This window comes from Penicillium manginii, assembly GCF_028828005.1.
Source record: "Penicillium manginii strain IBT 31320 chromosome Unknown utg000008l:1.0-3226943.0:1.0-3228205.0, whole genome shotgun sequence".
Taxonomy (NCBI): Eukaryota; Fungi; Ascomycota; class Eurotiomycetes; order Eurotiales; family Aspergillaceae; genus Penicillium; species Penicillium manginii.
In genome coordinates, this window is record NW_026643109.1 from 2,814,900 (window position 1) to 2,833,112 (window position 18,213).

The window sequence follows — 18,213 nt, forward strand, 5'->3', positions numbered from 1 at the left end:
TCTGAATTTCGTGGTCAAAACTAAACCTCTTACAGAATATCGGTATACTCTTTAGCGAAATTGTGATAGCTTCGATTTCTATGCTGCCGAGATTTTTCTACGCCCCTATACGTATCACCTGAAAAAAGGAGGACTTTCCTGCCACTGACTGCAGTATTGAGCATGTCTTTACTCACTTAACATAGCACCATCAGATTATCCGACACAGAAAAGAGGACGACCGTAAATATATATATCTGCTAATAAAAAAAAAGTATTGAATGTCACGCAGCGGTGAAACCACCGACAGTCCACCCACGCTGTGTATCGAGCCCAGTAATTCGATCATCACTATTCAACCACAGTGCCTCTGCCTATGGATATCAATAAGCCTCCGTCGACCTATTTTCCTCTGGAAGAACTTTCAATCACTACCAAGGTTGAGTAACTTCTACCACCTCTTAGCCCCAACCTTGGACCGTAGGAAAATCTGTTACCCGATATCCCGCCGATGAATAATGAGGTATTGTTAGATTCCACGAGTGGTATAGCCCTAACCCAAAGGACCTAGTACAGTCTACTAGACTGCATAGCGGTAAGGAGCTCTTAAGTATAGGCAGTATTCGCCTTACTGACTAGACTGTAAGTCATTTTTCTTGAGTAGACTGTAAGTAATTTCTAACCTAAGGGACCTGGTGCAGTCTACCTGACTGTATGGCGGTCAGAAGTTCTTAAGTATGGGCAGAATTCGCCCTATAGGTAGACTGTAACCACTTTTTCTAGGGTAGTGTTACACGTAGCTAACTGGTCACTGTGAGTGGTTAGATCTGGGTAAACAACTTACTAGTTGTTCTCTGTGTCGTTGGTTGTCTGTGGTATCTATCACTTGTACTCCTTAAGTATAAACTCGCAACCGTACTGTTGCTGTATAAAGCCTTATACGGACTTAGGTCCTATAGAGTAACTTCAAAGGAGATACTAGGTAGTACACTAAGTAGGTTAGTCCGAAAAACTCTCCTACTTATAGTATATTTATTATAAGAGATAAAACTGTATAAAGAGTAATCTAAAAAGTATACTATAGTAACTTAGATTGATTAATTGCAAAGAACTAAATATATAAGTATAACTAAGCTTTCTTATATATCTAGTTTCCTTGTATTACCTAATGAGACTGGGTCTTATTATTTAGTATATACTGAATATATTACCTAATATAATTCCTCTTATTATCTGACAAGTATCTATTTATATTATCCTACTAATTATATAATATTAAGTTCTCTAGTGATTATAATTCTTATATCTTTTACTTATATAATAGAAGATTATTATATAATCTTAATATTATTTTTTTAGACTAAGTTAGTTAGTCCTAGTCTCTCTATAATATTTACACTAACTTCTGTAATCTATAGGGTATCACTATATTCTATAATATAAAAGAGAAAGATAGATAAGATAAAGAAAAAGAGACTACTATAAAAATAAATATTAATCTATAAGGATTTTAATATTAGTAATTATAGCTATTATAGTAGAAGTTAAACTAACCCTATCTAAAACTATATTATATTAATACCCTATAGTAATCTCTAAAAAAAAAACTTAAATAGTACTCTACTAAAGGTTATAATTAGTATTACTAATCTAGAGTTATAGAAAGTTATTAAAGTACCTAAGAAAATAAGTTAGAGATAAGTTAGTCTTAGTATTTAATTTCTTCTAATATTTAGTATTGTTTGACACGGTGAGCGGGGGGGCCAGAAACGGCCGCCATTCGCTCCCCGTTCTGCCCTTATTGACCGCTTGCCCTAACCCGCAGCGGCCCTGCCCTTTCCGGTATCGCGTCCATTGTTGTCGCCCTGTTTAGTTTAGCGTTGCAGTGGCCGCTTTTACCGACCCAACTAGACTTCGGCAATGGGTCCAAATGGGTCCAACTTTTGGACCCATACCCAACCCATGATGGGTTATGGGTTTTTTCAAAATGGTGCACCCATCCCGATGGGTACCCATGGGTTTTTCATGGGTACCCATATGGGTACAAAAAACCCATATTGTGCATAAATTTGAGGCTTGGCATGGATAATTCAGCTGACTGATCATTGTAATTTTGATATTCATGACTTCATGGCTGTATAGTTACAGTCTCTTCTCAAAATACATTTTTTAAAATCAGCAGAAGAATCTTTGAATCAAATTATTTATTTTTTTCAGATCAAATTGTTAAATTTAGGTAGCAGTGGTTCTATTTTTGTAGTATGTAATGTTTTGGCTGTTTTGACGCTTAACCTTGGAAGAACATGGAGATATATATCTCTAGGAAGGTAATACATACTCCAATATAACAGGGATCAAAAATGCTTTTCACTTCAAGAACTACCAAAATCTAGAGCACTAATAAATACTCATAGAGAATAAAGTCTACTAGTATTTATTTATTCATTTTTACTATAGATACCCAGGTAATAGAGAGCTTTTAGAGACAAAGAGTCTATCTTATAGGTGGGATGGTTTTTCGCCCAAAAACTGCCCATGGTCAAAATCTTTTTCGACCCAAAAAGTGGGAAATGGGTTGGGAATGGGTATTAAATGGGTTTCTGATGGGTATTATGGGTTTCCGATGGGTTTTTGATGGGCTTTCGATATATCACATGGGCTTGATGGGTTGGTGATGGGTTTCAGTGGATCAGATCTGTGCCCATAGCCAATAAAATATCATTTCCCTATATTGCTTTTACTTATCCCCTTTTCCAGCTGGATTTAGAAGAATCTGTCTGTTCAGTCAATCTCTTTGCTAAAGGTATGTTCTCTCCTAATATGTCTCGCTTTCTCTACAGCTATTTTTCAGTTGGTGTCAATATGTCCCAAGGCCAAAGCCAGGAGTCTGACTTTCTGCCCTCTCTTTATGAGGGGGACACAGGTCAGTTAACTGATTTTACTCCTTCAAATCCTCTTATTACGCCGACAAACAGTATTCTTGGTTCTTGTCCAATTGAAGGTAGTGAGCCTGATTTTCTCCGACCGAGCAATCTTCCTCCCCCTGACTTATTTACTCGTGTTGGCCCCGATCGGAGAAAGGCATTTGTACTTTACAACAGCATGACTCACACAGATTGGGTTGATTGGTGGCTCCAGACAGACTTTGGACAGAAAAGCAATCTCAAATGGGATACAAATCGCAATTCAGATATCTGGAGTCACTTTGATCAGGTTGCCGCTTGTAAAGATGGGGCACCAAAGGTTATGTGTAAAAACTGTGCCCGGATCTTAGAGCATCCTGCATCAATTTTACCAAATGGCAGAAGTCTATATGGTACATCAACTCTGTTAAAGCATCTCAAAACAGCAGCTTGCCAAAAGGTCAAGGCCAACAGAAAAGAGGATATCTCTCAGTTCCTAATATCAGAAGTATGTTCTCTATTTACTATTATTTATCTTATATTAACTATTTTAGGGCCAAACAGCTACTCAGTCATTCTCACAAACTACATGGGAGACACAGCTATTGCAGTTTCTCACCTTAAATCGCCTACCATTCCATCTTATTGAACATCCAACCTTCCACACCCTTATCCGATCTGCACGCTTAGCACCTTCTCCTCCGATGATACCTTCTGCAACAACGATTCGGCGACGATTACGAGATATTATCCAAGATAAACAACGCTCTACTCTCAAAACCCTTCCTCCTGAGTCAAAAATATCGATTGCACTAGATTGTTGGACTTCTCCCTATAACCAGGCTTTTATGGCAATCACTGGTTATTTTGTTAATGCCAACTGGGTATATCAAGAGGTTCTTCTTGGATTTAAGCCATTATATGGCTCACATACTGGTGCAAATCTAAGCGCAGTTCTCCTTGAGACCTTGACCCATCACAACATCCAAAATCGAGTCTTTGGAATTACAACAGACAATGCGACAAACAACAAAACTTTGGTGGATACAATTCAGCAAGCACTCTCTAGTGAGACCACTGTTATCCGAATCCCTTGTCTTGCCCATGTCATCCAGCTCTGTCTGAATCAGCTTCTTGATCGTCTTAAAGCTGTACCCCAAAATGATGCCGCTGAGACAAAATGGACCGATCGGCAATCGTCTGCAGCAAAGGCAAATGCAAAACAACAGAAACATGAGATTTCAGGCACATTGAACAAGGTCCGCTATCTTGCAATTTACATCCATGCCAGTCCTCAACGGCGAGAGACCTTTCTCCAGCTTCAGCCTAAAGAACCTAGGCTAGTGCCTATTCAAGATGTCCGAAATCGATGGAACTCAACCTTTTTGATGCTTCGACGTGCCAAACGACTACGCAGCTACTTTATATCATTCTGTGAGCAGTATGATTGTAAAGAGATGTTGCTTAATAATGAGGAGTGGCGTCAGATTGATTATCTTCTCTGTATTACAGAGCCTTTCTTTGACTACACTACTGAGCTGTCAAAGACAAAGGAGGTTACTACACATCTGGTTTTCAAGCTCTACAATGCACTCTTTGAGCATCTTGAGAAGTCAATAGGTCAGCTAAAGAAGAAGCGGATTCCATGGAAAAAGCAGATGCTCCAATCACTTGAAGCTGGCCGACAGAGGCTTGGTGGCTACTATTCGCAAACAGATGGTGTGAAAGGACATATCTTTGCGATTTGTACTATGGTTGCACCAGATAGCAAATTCCAGTTCTTTCAAACTGATGACTGGGAGCAACAGTGGCGTGTTGCATATCGCAAATCATTCCAGTCAGCACTGCTTCCATATCAGCAACGTCTTGCCAGAGATCAAGCCTCACCTACACCCCAGGCATCATCAAGACCTACATCAAAACTCAACAAGATGCTCAGTGGGAGCAAGACTATAGCAAAACCTGTTGGAGATGAGGCTGCTCAGTATCTTGATAGTGGTCAGTCTTGTTCTTTAACTCTTTCATAAAGAGTCTTTATCTTTAATATTCTATACTAATTTATTTCTAGACCCAGTCGAAGATGAACCACTTCATTTTTGGCGTGAGAACCAGTCTCGGTTTCCCGCAACTGCATTGCTTGCTCGAGATTTTCTTTCAATCCCTGCAACTGGTGCTGGTGTTGAGCGGCTTTTTAACACCGCGCGTGATGTCTGCCATTACCGACGCGGCCGTTTAAAGTCTGAGACTATTGAAGAAATCATGCTATTCCTGTGTGCATCAAGATTCGATCTCCAGGAGGCAGAGATGAAGCAGCTTGAGAAGTATTTTACGTTGGATGAGATTGAGATGTCAAAGGAACAGAATGATGAGAATCTCCAGGATGTTGAGATAGTTTCGATTAGTGATAATGAGGAGGAGGAGGAGGAGGAGGAGGAGGAGGAGGAGGATATTGTTGTAGCTTCTACTACTGAATTAATAGATCTTGGTGTTGAGGGTCAAGATCCTCAGCAGCCTCTATTACCAGAGAATGGGACTCAGCTACGGATGTCTACAAGGAAGCGTAAACACAGAGAGGACAATAATTTTGAGCAGTACTAGAATTTGAATAATAGAATTAATTTGAATCAATTATCATCATCATGTAGGTTCTTTTACATGTGACTAGAATACCTAAAATTACAGCTAAATTTGCATTAATTATGCAATCACGAGATTTTTCGTAGTTTGCCCTGTTTACAGCAATATGGGTACCCATATGGGTACCCATGATGGGTTATGGGTTTTGAGCTCCGACCCATAACCCATCATGGGTCGGAGATTTGGACCCAAAACCTAACCCATCGATGGGTTGGGTATGGGTACCCATGGGTACCCGTGGGTCGTGCCGAAGTCTAGACCCAACCCTGCACCCGTTTTCTATAAAAGGCCGCTCGTCCTCATCTGCACTTCTCCCACGCACCTTCATTTCTTCCAGCCCTCCCAACATGACTAAACCCTCTTCCTTCGCGCCCCACTAGGGTCAAACGAGTTAGGTCTGGTTGCCTGATCCCTTTAATTGATCGGAGATGTCGCATAACCAGGAATTCAGCTCGTTTCGGCCAGCTTTCGCCGTGGCCAAGTTTCGCCGTGGCTCAAATTCACGCTTCACGCTTCACGATCTTTGCGGGATAGATATGAATTTTCAATCGGTGGATTTTTGCTTTATTCTCCCTTGACCCTACTATAAAGTTTTGGCTTCAAACAGAGCTTCATCTCTAGACTGCTGTCTCGCCCTTCGGGCTACAGGCGTTCTCTCGATATCTTCGCCTCATCGGTGTACAATGGATCCGGAATCTTGTCGGACATACCGCTGGACACTGCACCGCTCTCGCCACCTCGAGGTTGCATTGCACTACCTCTCCCCACTGTCTTTCGTGAATGCCGTGAGACCCGGTAGACCTACAATTTCCGCGGCCCTTCGCCCGGCTAATGTGCGCCGCCAATCATTTCATTCTGCTGGCCGTCTTCACATGAAATGATGGCAAAAAACTGCCGCATCTGTATTCAGTGGTGAATTTCAGGGCTAGAGGGCGGGGCGGTTGCCTTAATTCAGGCAAGGCTACGACAAAAGCATGTGTTGGAAAAGGGGGGCGGACATAGCGGACATCTGGCTGCAATACTCATGCTTCTGAGTGGTATGTGAGCTGGCCTACAACATTTGGTGGATCAAATTTATCAAGACAATAACCTCTTGAGCTGGTGTATAAAAGGAGCGCAGCACCACCACTCTGGCACTCCAGGAAGCCCAAACCCTTCTGCCCAAATCCCCATCCCCCCTCCCCCCTACGCCAGAATATCCTTTCCCACCCTCAGTCCCCATTCCAAAACCTCAGTGCAGTTTGCTTTCCTTTGCTCCCGCTCTTTTTCGGTTTGAGATATCCTTTGAGCCACCCACTTTGAATACTCTTTTGTGCCTGATTAAAAATGTCTAATGAATCGTTTCGTTTGGAATCTTTCCGGCCTTGGAATCCCAATAAAAAGGCATTCTCTCGGCAAGGCCCTCTGGATGTTCCTCGCTACCCAAGTCCTGTCTCTCTCAATATCACGCCATCTCCAAACAATCCAAAGGACTCGACACTCCATTCCCGGATCCCTTGTACCCCGCAGCCTAAGCAGCATCCCCTTCCGGTCCGCCCACCACTTAAGGTTTGCATCGATGAGGCTTCACAATCTGTCGACCAGAATCACCAGAAACCGGATTTGAGTAGCCAGATGTCGCCTATCAATCAAGAATCGGAAAACTTCGAACTTGAGGAAATTTTGCATTTAGAAAATCTACCAGGCCCCGGAGACATAGATGGTCTAATTTTTGATTCCGTCGATGAGCATATCGAACAGCAAGCCCGCATTAGATCATATGAATTCGACCCTTTCTTCACGCCCGATCAGCTTTCTCGGTCTATGCCATTCCAAAAGTCAACCCCATCAGAGATGAAAGATTTCGTAAGTGATTTGACCATAGATCCGGCGATGTTGGAGGACCAACATTACCGAGCTAGAGAACATCAGAACACCATAGAATCTGCACCTACTGGCACAATCCGCCAGGCAGGCTTCACCGCGGACAATCATTCCTCGTATACAGATAATAGCAGTTCTCGTGGCAGACGGTGTCACTTGCCGAAGGTGACCGATCCTGGTCGGCGGTCTTCCAAAATTCAGAAAGTCTCAGTCGTCATCACCAATCGCCCAAAAGAAAAGCACGGAAAATTGACTCGACACCCCGGTCATCAGAAAGCTTCATTGTCCACAATTCTTACACAATTTTCCGCACTTAAAGCGGAGGATCGACTGCAATTCTTGTCTTAGCTGTTTGAGAGTACATTGTCTCGCTGTATACCTCGCCCAGAGAAAGTCAACACGAAATCACGGTCCATGCCAAGTGACAATATAACTTCATCCCGGACCCAAAATGCCTCAGCTAACTCATACTCATCGCGAAAACGCCTGCGTTACTCTGTAGAGGAAGATCGCCTATTGGTAAAACTCAAAAAAGAGCAAGACCTCCCATAGGAAGAAGTAATTCGGCATTTTGATAAAAAGTACCCTAGGAGGAGTCCGCAGTCTATCAAGGTACATTAGAGTACTAAGCTATCCAGAAAAAATTCGTCTGGACTGTGACTCTGTGATTGAAGGCCTTTAGCATGAACTTCAAGCTAGGCTTAATTCTCATTTGCCAGAGAAAAACTGAAAATACCTCGCTTAGTGTCAAGCTTTTTATAAAACTGCATTTACGGTATCATAATACATAGGTAAACTCACAAATCAGTGAGATTACCCAAATTTGCCCTTAAATGATGTATAATAGCCTTTCGTTCGCAATAAGATTGACATTCCAGAAATAGCAAAGCCATAATTGATCTAGACCCTTCTTGAATGTGGATTCTGACGGCGAAGACCAATTCAATACTACAGTCCGGTATGCTACTACAATTTGGTGGATTTGGCTAGCTTTTGTATCTCAGTTAAAGAGAAGATCACAGAAACTGGGAGCAATTGAATAATTATATCTGTATGATTGTAAACTCATTTCTGTTCCTCATACTTATATCGATAACAACCATATCAGTAAGTATTATCATATTCAATCAATGCGAAATCACCATGTATAACTTATCTATCAGAAGCGGATTCAGGGCCTACTCAAGGGGTAATTGGATCGTTGGCCAGGTTTCAGATGCTCAAGTCTCGAAGCCGCAAATCTCTGTCCCTTATGATTTAATTTTTATCGTCCACATTTTTTTCTCGTCGGGTTAGGGTCACCCCATCTCAACTTCAGCCTAGGCGAAATCTGAGTAAATCCAGACCTACAGGACGGAATATGTTCTATTCAAGCGATTTCGAGGAAAATATGGCATTAAATGCGTATATGAGGCTAAATAGGTCCGTTCACTTGCATTATGCGACGTAATGGAGTCAATCGCATCGAGATAAACTCCAACAAACCTGCCAGAATCTACCGTCAATTACAAAGGCATTTCTACGGGCATGAGAATTGAAAGTAGCTTTCAATTGATAAAATCACAAAAACTAAAGTGGCAGCCCTCTGACTATCATTTGAGCCTGAAATGGGATGTCATACTCAAACGTATTACACTCCCTACTCAAATATGAAAACCAACAACACAGCAGCTCTTTTCATGTGCTGCTTTCTCGGACCCAAATTTCTTCCTGTTCTTGAAGAAAGTATGTCAATCTGATGTTTGAAGAGTACCTGATCGCTTTCCTCAAGCTTGGAAGGTCTCTGGCACGTTTATCACGGCAAAGAGCTCGCACGATTGCTTCATTTCCTTCTCGTGCTGCCAGTTGAAGGGCTGTTTCTCCAAAACTATTTTCGGCCTTGCAGTTCAGCCTTTCATCTTGAAGCAGAATTTCCACGATTTCTAGATTCCCGCTTGATGCTGCCACTGACAATGCAGTGCTTCCAAGCAATGTAGGTGAGTTGACATCGATACCACCACACCGGTCAATCAACAGCTTCGCGATTTCAGTATGACCATTTTCGATTGCGATGAAAAGGGGAGATTTGTTCCAGACCGCTTTGTCGAAATCGACATCATTGTGGTCAAGAAGTCGACGTACGATCTCCATATGGCCCTTCTCACAGGCATAGAAGATCGGCGAGGCATTTCGAACATTCAGCGCAATGTCTTGTCTCGTGAGAAGTACCTCCAGCAATCGTAGACTGCCACTTAATGCAGCATAGGTGATGGGAGTCCAGCCACATCCGTCCCGAATATTCGGATCTAGACTCTCAATTTCGAGGAGAACACACACGAGCAGAATATTGCCATTTTGTACGGCATAATGAAGGGCCGTTTGCCCGTGTCGGCAGGTCGCGTTAATCTCAGCTAACTCCTCGGATAAAATTCGCATGGCCACAGACTGTTGATCCTCGCGAATAGCAATGCAGAGAGGTGTGACTTCGTCCACGTCGCGGGAATTGATTTCGATGTCAGGCAAGGCTAGCAAGATCTTCACGATCGATATCTGCCCATGCTTTGCGGCCAAATGTAGCGCTGTTGCTCCCGTTGTATCGGTAGCGTTGATAGAAATCATGTCATAATCGAGAAAAGTTTGCAAAATATTGCAGTATCCTTTTATAGCTGCTTGATGAAGCAAACTCTGACCCTTTCGGTTCCTGATGTTGAGATTTGCTCCGTAGGAAATCAGTATTTGGACCATTTCCTTTGACCCTTTGCGCGTGGCAATAAATAGCGGATGCTCACGGCTGCTTGGGCCATCCAGGGTTGCCGCTGAAGGCTTCGTTTTGACGTGGTCAAGCAGCATGGTAAGAATTGGACTGCTCTGATATAAGATAGCTAGGTTAATGGGGTCGATTCCTTTGCAGTCGGCTGTAAAAGTGTCAACCCCCCTGGCCAGGAAGGCCCGAACCAAATCCTTATCCTGATGGGCGGTAGCAAACCAGATCGCATTTCGGCCCTTGTTATCTCGAGCAGTCACTTCTGTATCAGAGTACCCCAAAAGATCTCTGGCTGCAGGTAAAAGCTTCCTTTGGAGGGAGTACAGTAATGGCGTTTGCTGATGATCATCTCTCCAATTGAGATCTGCGCCGCTCTTGATCAAAGAGCGGATCATTTGATGCCTTTCTGTTCGAATACCGTGGATGTAGAATAGCGGCGTCCGAAGTCTGCCATCCATCGTGTTTGGGTTCGCTTGATATTTTTCGAGTAGGGTTTTCGCCAGTTTCGACTGGTTGTGCTGGATGGCCCAGATCAGAGAAGAGCTATTCTGGCAGCGAACATTGAAAGTGTAGAGAAGCGGTAGGAATAGAAGACTTGATCGTTTATTCAATTTTGCCATTGAAAGCAAATCCTGTGAGACATCTAATAAGTCTGCTAGACAGAAAAGTAGCTCTAGGGGAAGAGAAAGGAGCTTCATCTTGTTTGATTAATGATGAAGCTTGTTGGATATGTGGAATACGCAACGTCGTTCGCTGGAAGCAGCTTAAGAATGAACATATGGTGAACAGCTTATCGAGTGTCGTAGCTAGGCCTGACAATTGCGACTCTGAATAAGTAGGGCAGTACGTGTATTTATTTTATGTCATTAGAAATGGCAATGCAGCAGAAGCATCTAGACTTTCATTACTCCTGGGAGCAGGGTTCTCTCCTAGGAATTAGGCGTGCATTTTTAGAAAGTTTATAAGAAAAATGCGATATGGGTGGCATTGAAATATAGTGTTGTCTATTTCATGCTGCCATTTCTACCGGGATATATTCATGCTTATTTTAATACGTGGCGATTGTGATTCAAGAATTACCTCAATACTGATTCTTGTGGCCAAGGTCAAAGAAACAGAAGCCTCTTCAGCGCCGGCAATCACCCAATCACCTCTTCGATAAATAGCTCCAGCCAGAAAAAGGGCATAAAATGTTAGCCACATAGAGGGAGTGAAAGAGGGAGCAGAACCATTGGATATATTTGTAGGCAAAGCCGGGCCAAGCGGTATAAATGTCCGTAAGCCAGGTGTGGTGGTGACTGTCAGCGGCACAGTCGGGAGCGGGAATGTTGGAAGGATCAATGTTAAAGGAAGGTTTGTATTCTCCAGGTACTCGGTTTGCTCAGCGTGAGATCCTTCGTGATGACAATCTGTTCGTGCATGATGAGCATTCGGAAGTTGTTTACTCTAGGCATCGTTTCGTACCAAACTTCTCATATCTCTAATTTTCGTCCATGAGCGACGTTTGAAATTTGTTTCCAGATGCAAGTTACTCGTCTTGCGTTGTTTCCCGCGTCTTGAAGCCTGACATGGTAACTCAGACGGGCGATAAATTTGTGTGAATCTATCAAATTAGGGAAGTTTGTCCAAGAAGAGGAGGACGGAGGATCCTGATGATACAAGAACTATTTATCTTTATAACTCAGTCAATTGAAATTGAAATTGAGTGTCCCTCAAAAAGAAGGGACCTCACCATATTCATCGTTCGATATTGATTGTGACGAGCTCATAAAGGTGCGGGAACCTTTCCCATAACTTTCATCAACAATCTCCTTGGTGAATATGTTGAAAAAATCATACCGTGCGTGATATGGCACCTGCAGTCTCATTTAAGTGAGATTTATCTCTGGCGACACACAAATTATGATCTGAAACGGGATGCTGTTGGCCGTAACTGTCAAGACGCTGTGTTTGGCCTCTGAAAAAAGTGCAGGGCCACCTTAGAGGGCTTGACATAGTTTGAGAACCCGGGAGGATATGTTGTTGAGTGGAATGAATGATTTCCATTCTTCCAAAAAATTAAGAAAAAGAATAAAAGAAAAACAGGTATTAATGATTCCTGGGAAGAAAACACGAAGTCTATTAACTACACCAGCGCGACAAAGGTCAAAGACAGTGGGTGATGTGATTACAACCAGGAAAGTGAAATCAATACATGAATAGGTGGCTATGAGAGATCAAATTATACGACTTCTAATTTCAAGAAAGACTGCTATCTATCTATCTAACTCACTAACTACTGTTGCTGCTCTCATTCTTTGTTGTTCAAATGACTTAACGAAACGACGCGGTATATCAAAGTGTAAAGCTGGATGGGTTTGGTGGTTAACTGACAGAAATGGAAGTCTCCTCTGGCGCATGGCTAGGGCCTTCTCCAGAGTTTCTCACGGTCTCCATATAGACATCATAAAGCGCTTCAAGCTCTACTTTTCGCTTCTCTTTCTCTAGATCGCTGAGCTTTTCCCATTCGTCCCCCTTCATTTTCTGCTCCATGAATTCCTCTTTGGTTTTGATCGCACTTTTATCAGACTGCAGATTGTCTGACTGCTGCCGGAAGCCGTTGGGAGTTTCGATTTTGATTTTGGCAGCATCTCGATCTTGTCGGTATTGCTCTATCGTCATCTCAGGTGGGCAGGGAGTCGGCGAACGTCCATAGATGCTGCGTCCTTGAGAATCAAACTTCGGGGCAACCCCCTCCTGGTATTCTGCATATCGTTTCTTTTGGTTTCTCCAGACTTCCTCTGTCTTTTCTTCGGTTGCTTTTTTACCACCACAAAAGCGGACAAGCTTGGATTTCGGCTCCCAAGAGCACGCCCTCACCAAGATTTCATCGTCGCTAGGCCTGATATTCTTCCATTTCACTTTCATCCAGGTGGACTTTCTTTTTCCATTGCTACAAACAATGCCATAAATTCCGACGAAATTCTCCTTTGTGTATCGGAAGACCATTTTGCCTGAGGGGTCTTTGTCTTTCAGCCGAGAAATTCGCGTTGCTTCGTTTGAAATGTAGACTTTGTCGGGATCGGAGTAGTCTTTTCTCCGTTCGAAACGGTAAGAGGCGTATTTGAAAGGTCCATCTTGGATTATGACAAAAGACGAGCCATTCAGGGTTCCCCATCCATCTATAACGACATCTTTGTCATACCCTTCGTCTCCGGTGCTCTTGCTTCCCTTCTCTTTCTTTTCCTTTGTGGTCAGAACTGCCAAGCAGCCATCTTCCAATTGGTCAGGAGTAGAGACCTTGTTCTGGAGAGCTTGGCTTTCGACAGATGAATCCTGATGAGCGGGGGTTTTTTGGCGTTGCTCTTCTGCCTTAGAAGAAACCCTATCTTCGATCGAGTGGGGATGATTTTGATCTGCAGTCTTAGGTTCCAAGTACTGCATTTCGACATCTTCTGTGTTATTTGGTTCTGATATAACAAAATGGGGTGGCTGATGGGGTGCGACTTCTTCTGGAGCATTGTGGTTGGATCGGGAAGACTGTTCACTGCTGATTGGTGCCTGGCCCGTGTGATCTTTTATCACGGATTGTTGGAGGCCGGCGTTTATTTTTTCACGAGAGATAGTTCCATCGTTCATTCCTTGCTCCAATCTTTCTAAACTTTCGCCTTTGTCCTTTTTCCCATCTTTTGCAGAAAAATATTTATTTATACCGTTATTTTTCTCTGCATCCTTGGGCTTTTTCTCCTTTTGCGGCGCCATTCTAGCTGATTGAATTGAACAATGGTAAATTTAAAAACGAAGATGAAATGAAAAGGAAAGACCAGGGCTACAAGTCAGACTATTTATCTTGTTCGCAGAATCTATTTATCCAACTTGGGGGCATAATAGCCCCTCACATAAATTTTGAAGCTGCAATTTGCTTTTAAATAACAGAACAAGACTCATAATTTGACTTCATTCCATCAAATAATCGCACATATTACGAGAATCAACTGCTATGAATAGCTGGCTGTTGAGCACAGTATGACCCTAGTGTATTATTTGGAAAGAAAATTCAAGAATCATCAATTTTATTTTAGGTACAAGAAACATTTGCAACACAGACATTTCCATCCAAATCCTTTTTGAAGAATCAGGTAATCAAGAATGATAAATTAGAAGCGCGCACTGGCAGCAAAATGTTTACCTAGTTCAGAAAACTAAGGTGCATATGTGATTCGGGTTTTCGACGAAAATAATGATCATCAAGATTTAGATTTTCTCCAGATCTCGAACATGCATAATCAATATCTTCTTGAGATAGGAACTGACTTTCAACTTCAGTAGTTCCTGAGCAAGTGAAACGCTGATATAGTTCTTAATTCTGGAAACGAAGAGGCCCTCAATTACCAAACGAACATCCGGTCACGTCATATGGCGAAACTTTATTGAAGCAAACTTGCGATTTAAATAATGGCCACTAAATCATACTACGAAACAGATTTTCGCTTAATTTGATATAAGATATATGTGAATATTTGATTTTACTTTGAACAGGACAAATTGATTGATGAAATTGAATCATGAAATTGCTCGATGGCCGAATCCCCTCGCAGGAGTTTCCATGGTCGTTTGGGATCATCTTAATGGCGAAAGTAAAAATTGCTAAGGGGAAAATTAATTTCACTTACTGCCTTTCTTTAGCGGGCAATCTGCGCACTGAGGATCTCCGCAGAGTTGGATAGCATAGTAACCTAGCAATTTTCCTGGATATTGTTCTCTAACTCTGTAACAAGAACCTTCAAAAGCGCCATCGCATCAAAGGGTCCCCAATCCATTCGCCACATCGCTCTTCGATCAAGGAATATCACTCCACATGACAGTATATACTTGCTGATGGTATCTAATTCTCCATTCTTGAAGCACAAGTATTTTACTTTTGTCGGATACTACATATCACGATTTGTTGAATAAACCAGAAGTATAAGACGATTTTTTTACCCCAATGTCTGGTTTGGCTATGAGAAGGGCCCCTACACGGCTTGAGAATCTCATATGTCGCACACGCTGCAAAGTGTAGAAGTAGTTAAATGACACTCCGTTCGACCACCTTTTATGCTAGGTTATATCAAAATAAGAATGACCAATACCAGCTCCAGATATATTGTATCCTTGATAAACTTGTTATGTCTTGTAGATCAATTGAATAGGATTAATTCCGCTTAATCATGCAATTGGCCGACGACATTCGTCCAGGTAGTACGCCAGATCCTCCCATATACCATTTTCTCGAATTGGAGTATTGACATGCGGGATACTCCTATCCGTCGGCTCACGAGGGGTTGTTGTATCGTAATCGCGAGGGGTTCTGACGATTGGAGGCTTGGTGCGGTTTCTCTTCTACGCATTAGCTCTGGATGCACAAATTACTCCTTAAGGTCAAATCTTCGTTTTGCCCTTACCATATCTTCTGCTGATGGTGGAGAGTGGTCAGGATGAGAGTGATACATAACGACCTGCCCATCGGCGAGTTCCATAACCAGCCAGCTTTTGATTCCATACAAAAGCCAAAACTCATTGTGCCGACGAAGCAGATTGTTACGGCGTTTGCGTAGCTGCTCTTTCTTGACCCGAGTCAAAACAGGAGCCATATCTGCAAAATATGAAGAAGGAATTAATCAGAAGCTAGGCTAGCAATTATATACATGTTTTCTGCACTACTTTGATTTCTATTGATGCCTATCCCAGCGCAGTGTTGAGCTCTGATTATGAAATAGTTTATACAAGCAATCAACCGTTATGAACGCTCCATTACGCGCATACAGTGTTCCTAGTTTTCGCCAGAAATTGAGGTTAAATGTTGTGGGCTCAAAATGTTTTCCGCTGCCGCAAAATTAAAAACACTTACCACTCACTATAGCAAAGTGGCCTCTAGTGGCGGAGTTCTGGAAATTCGGTCGAGTCTTAACTTAAATAATGAATTAAGACCTGAGAAACTTGCGAGAATATATAGCGCATTTTCTTTGAAAGCTCAACAATTCATATCACTGCTGTGCTTTAGGTCAGCATGCCGACAAATGTCGTTTCCAAAACTTCCAGGGGGTCGGTGATCGATGAAAGTAAAACATGACAGAACACCCACTGACTTTTGAAGTAGAAATCCCAAGTTTTCAGCCTCTATGTCCTATAAATCTCTGTCCGTTCCCCATGCTACCTCTACAACTCGCGCAGCCTTGCTTCCAAACACACCCAGCAAGGAAAGAACGCCCCCCGTCGGAACATTATCTCGTGATAACTGCTCCTAGTCCAGCTATTTCTGAGGTTTCTCCATCTGACTCTGAGCACACTTCTCAAGTTGACTTGGTGTCCAATTTGACGCAACCGAGATACTCTACGACCGCCACTTCATCATATGAGAGTCAAGCACCCACCACTGCAGATGTACACGGTTTCACGCATTCAGCTCATGGCCTCAAGCTCTATATACCCGAGACCAATGGGAGACACGTATCCTCATTGACTTCCCACAACAACCAGGAGCAACAAGCTTTGGATACTCTTGTAAAATCTACATTGGAATTTTGGTCGGAACCTGAGCCGGACTCGCTTTCTTTGCCAACGCCCATACTGTACAGTAAGATGACTGGGGATCCTGGAGGCGTAGTGTTTTGGGACAAAGAAAGCTTGAAAGGCAGCTTATCAGATACGGGGCTACCTCATACAGCTGGGTTGCATGACGGGGTCTGGAGAAGCGTATCTACATCCAAACAGCATGGAGGCCACTCCGCTCAGTCTACAACATCGATGGATACAGCCACGCTAGGACAAACGAGCACGAAAGACGGCACCTCTACATCTGCCATCATGACTTCAGCCCGATGGATGTACGATCCAACATCCAGTCGTATCAATTGGTCAATGCGAGTCTCTAAACAGGGTGTGGAATTGATTGTCATGAGCGTAGTTGGAGGAAGCCTGGCATTTATAGGTCTAGTGCTTCTACACCGTCTCATCTCTCGCTCTTTCCAAAAGAAAAATGAGCAATCCAGATACCTTTCTCCCGTCTCGCTGGCGAATAGCTTTTCTAGAGAGGAGTCTAGCACACGTATTTCAGATTTAGCGGAAGTTTCGCATTTCTCAATTGAATCTTAAACGCATATTGATTGATTTTATGTCAAAGGTCATGTAAAATATACGTATGGGCATGATGGGTATCTCGCAACAAGGGCCTTACAATATATGTCGATACATTTTTTTTGGAAACACGAGTTGATGGCTTCGGGAAAACGGATATACAGTATCACAATCAAAAACAGCGCCCCCGGGAAATAAGTCGTAATGCAATTGAAATACCGGTAATGTATGTACCGTTACTGGGAAAGATACCGACAACGTCGGGAAGTTGCCTATTCCGGCGAATTGAAGTGGTGAGATATGAACCGGTGAGATGTGAACGGTGAAAAGTAGGTCATTTAAATCTGGATTATTAAGAAGCACTAGTAAGTTTTGGACTGGTAAAGAGTGACTGGTGAAGAGTGACTGGTGAAGAGTGACTGGTGAGGAGTGACTGGTGAAGCTGGTGAAGAAAAAACTGGTGAACAGAGACTGGTGAAGAGAAACTGGTGAAGAGTGACTGGTAAAGAGTGACTGGTGAAGAGTGACTGGTGAAGAGTGACTGGTGAGGAGTGACTGGTGAAGCTGGTGAAGAAAAAACTGGTGAACAGAGACTGGTGAAGAGAAACTGGTGAAGAGTGACTGGCGAAGAGAGACTGGTGAAGAGTGACTGGTAAAGAGTGACTGGTGAGGAGTGACTAGTGAAAGTGACTGGTGAAGAGTGACTGGTGAAGAGTGACTGGTGAAGCTGGTGAAGAAAAAACTGGTGAAGAGAGACTGGTGAAGAGAAACTGGTGAAAGTGACTGGTGACAAGTAAACTGGTGAACAGTAATTGGTGAAGAGTAAACGGGGAAGATTAAACGGTGAAATCGAACTGATGAAGCTAAGATGTTCAAATGTAGGCGAGTGAAGTCGACTGTTGAAAAATAAACCGGTGAGATGTAAACCGCCAAAGATTAAACCGATGGAGGATAAATGGTGAGAGAGGTGATCGAATGGATCAAAGGTTGAAT

The 18,213-nt window shown here is 42.8% G+C and overlaps 6 protein-coding genes across 6 annotated transcripts; 3 read left to right on the forward strand and 3 right to left on the reverse strand.

The window, feature by feature from the left end:
- Positions 1-2,841: 2,841 nt before the first annotated feature.
- On the forward strand, positions 2,842-5,480 carry N7533_011653 (uncharacterized protein; the record flags this gene model as incomplete). Its single annotated transcript, XM_057108303.1, has 3 exons — positions 2,842-3,390; positions 3,437-4,880; positions 4,951-5,480. The coding sequence occupies 3 exons, from the start codon at positions 2,842-2,844 to the stop codon at positions 5,478-5,480; spliced, it is 2,523 nt and encodes an 840-aa protein (XP_056955681.1).
- Positions 5,481-6,845: 1,365 nt separating this feature from the next.
- On the forward strand, positions 6,846-7,730 carry N7533_011654 (uncharacterized protein; the record flags this gene model as incomplete). Its single annotated transcript, XM_057108304.1, has 1 exon — positions 6,846-7,730. One exon carries the CDS (start codon positions 6,846-6,848, stop codon positions 7,728-7,730), a length of 885 nt encoding a protein of 294 aa, XP_056955682.1.
- Positions 7,731-9,059: 1,329 nt separating this feature from the next.
- Positions 9,060-10,823, reverse strand: N7533_011655 (ankyrin repeat domain-containing protein; the record flags this gene model as incomplete). Its single annotated transcript, XM_057108305.1, has 1 exon — positions 9,060-10,823. The coding sequence occupies one exon, from the start codon at positions 10,821-10,823 to the stop codon at positions 9,060-9,062; it is 1,764 nt and encodes a 587-aa protein (XP_056955683.1).
- Positions 10,824-12,489: 1,666 nt separating this feature from the next.
- Positions 12,490-13,866, reverse strand: N7533_011656 (uncharacterized protein; the record flags this gene model as incomplete). Its single annotated transcript, XM_057108306.1, has 1 exon — positions 12,490-13,866. The coding sequence occupies one exon, from the start codon at positions 13,864-13,866 to the stop codon at positions 12,490-12,492; it is 1,377 nt and encodes a 458-aa protein (XP_056955684.1).
- A 1,646-nt stretch (positions 13,867-15,512) lies between these two features.
- Positions 15,513-15,737, reverse strand: N7533_011657 (uncharacterized protein; the record flags this gene model as incomplete). The annotated part of the gene is made up of 1 exon (XM_057108307.1): positions 15,513-15,737. The coding sequence occupies one exon, from the start codon at positions 15,735-15,737 to the stop codon at positions 15,513-15,515; it is 225 nt and encodes a 74-aa protein (XP_056955685.1).
- Positions 15,738-16,293: 556 nt separating this feature from the next.
- Positions 16,294-17,238, forward strand: N7533_011658 (uncharacterized protein; the record flags this gene model as incomplete). Its single annotated transcript, XM_057108308.1, has 1 exon — positions 16,294-17,238. The coding sequence occupies one exon, from the start codon at positions 16,294-16,296 to the stop codon at positions 17,236-17,238; it is 945 nt and encodes a 314-aa protein (XP_056955686.1).
- Between the last annotated feature and the right edge of the window lie 975 nt (positions 17,239-18,213).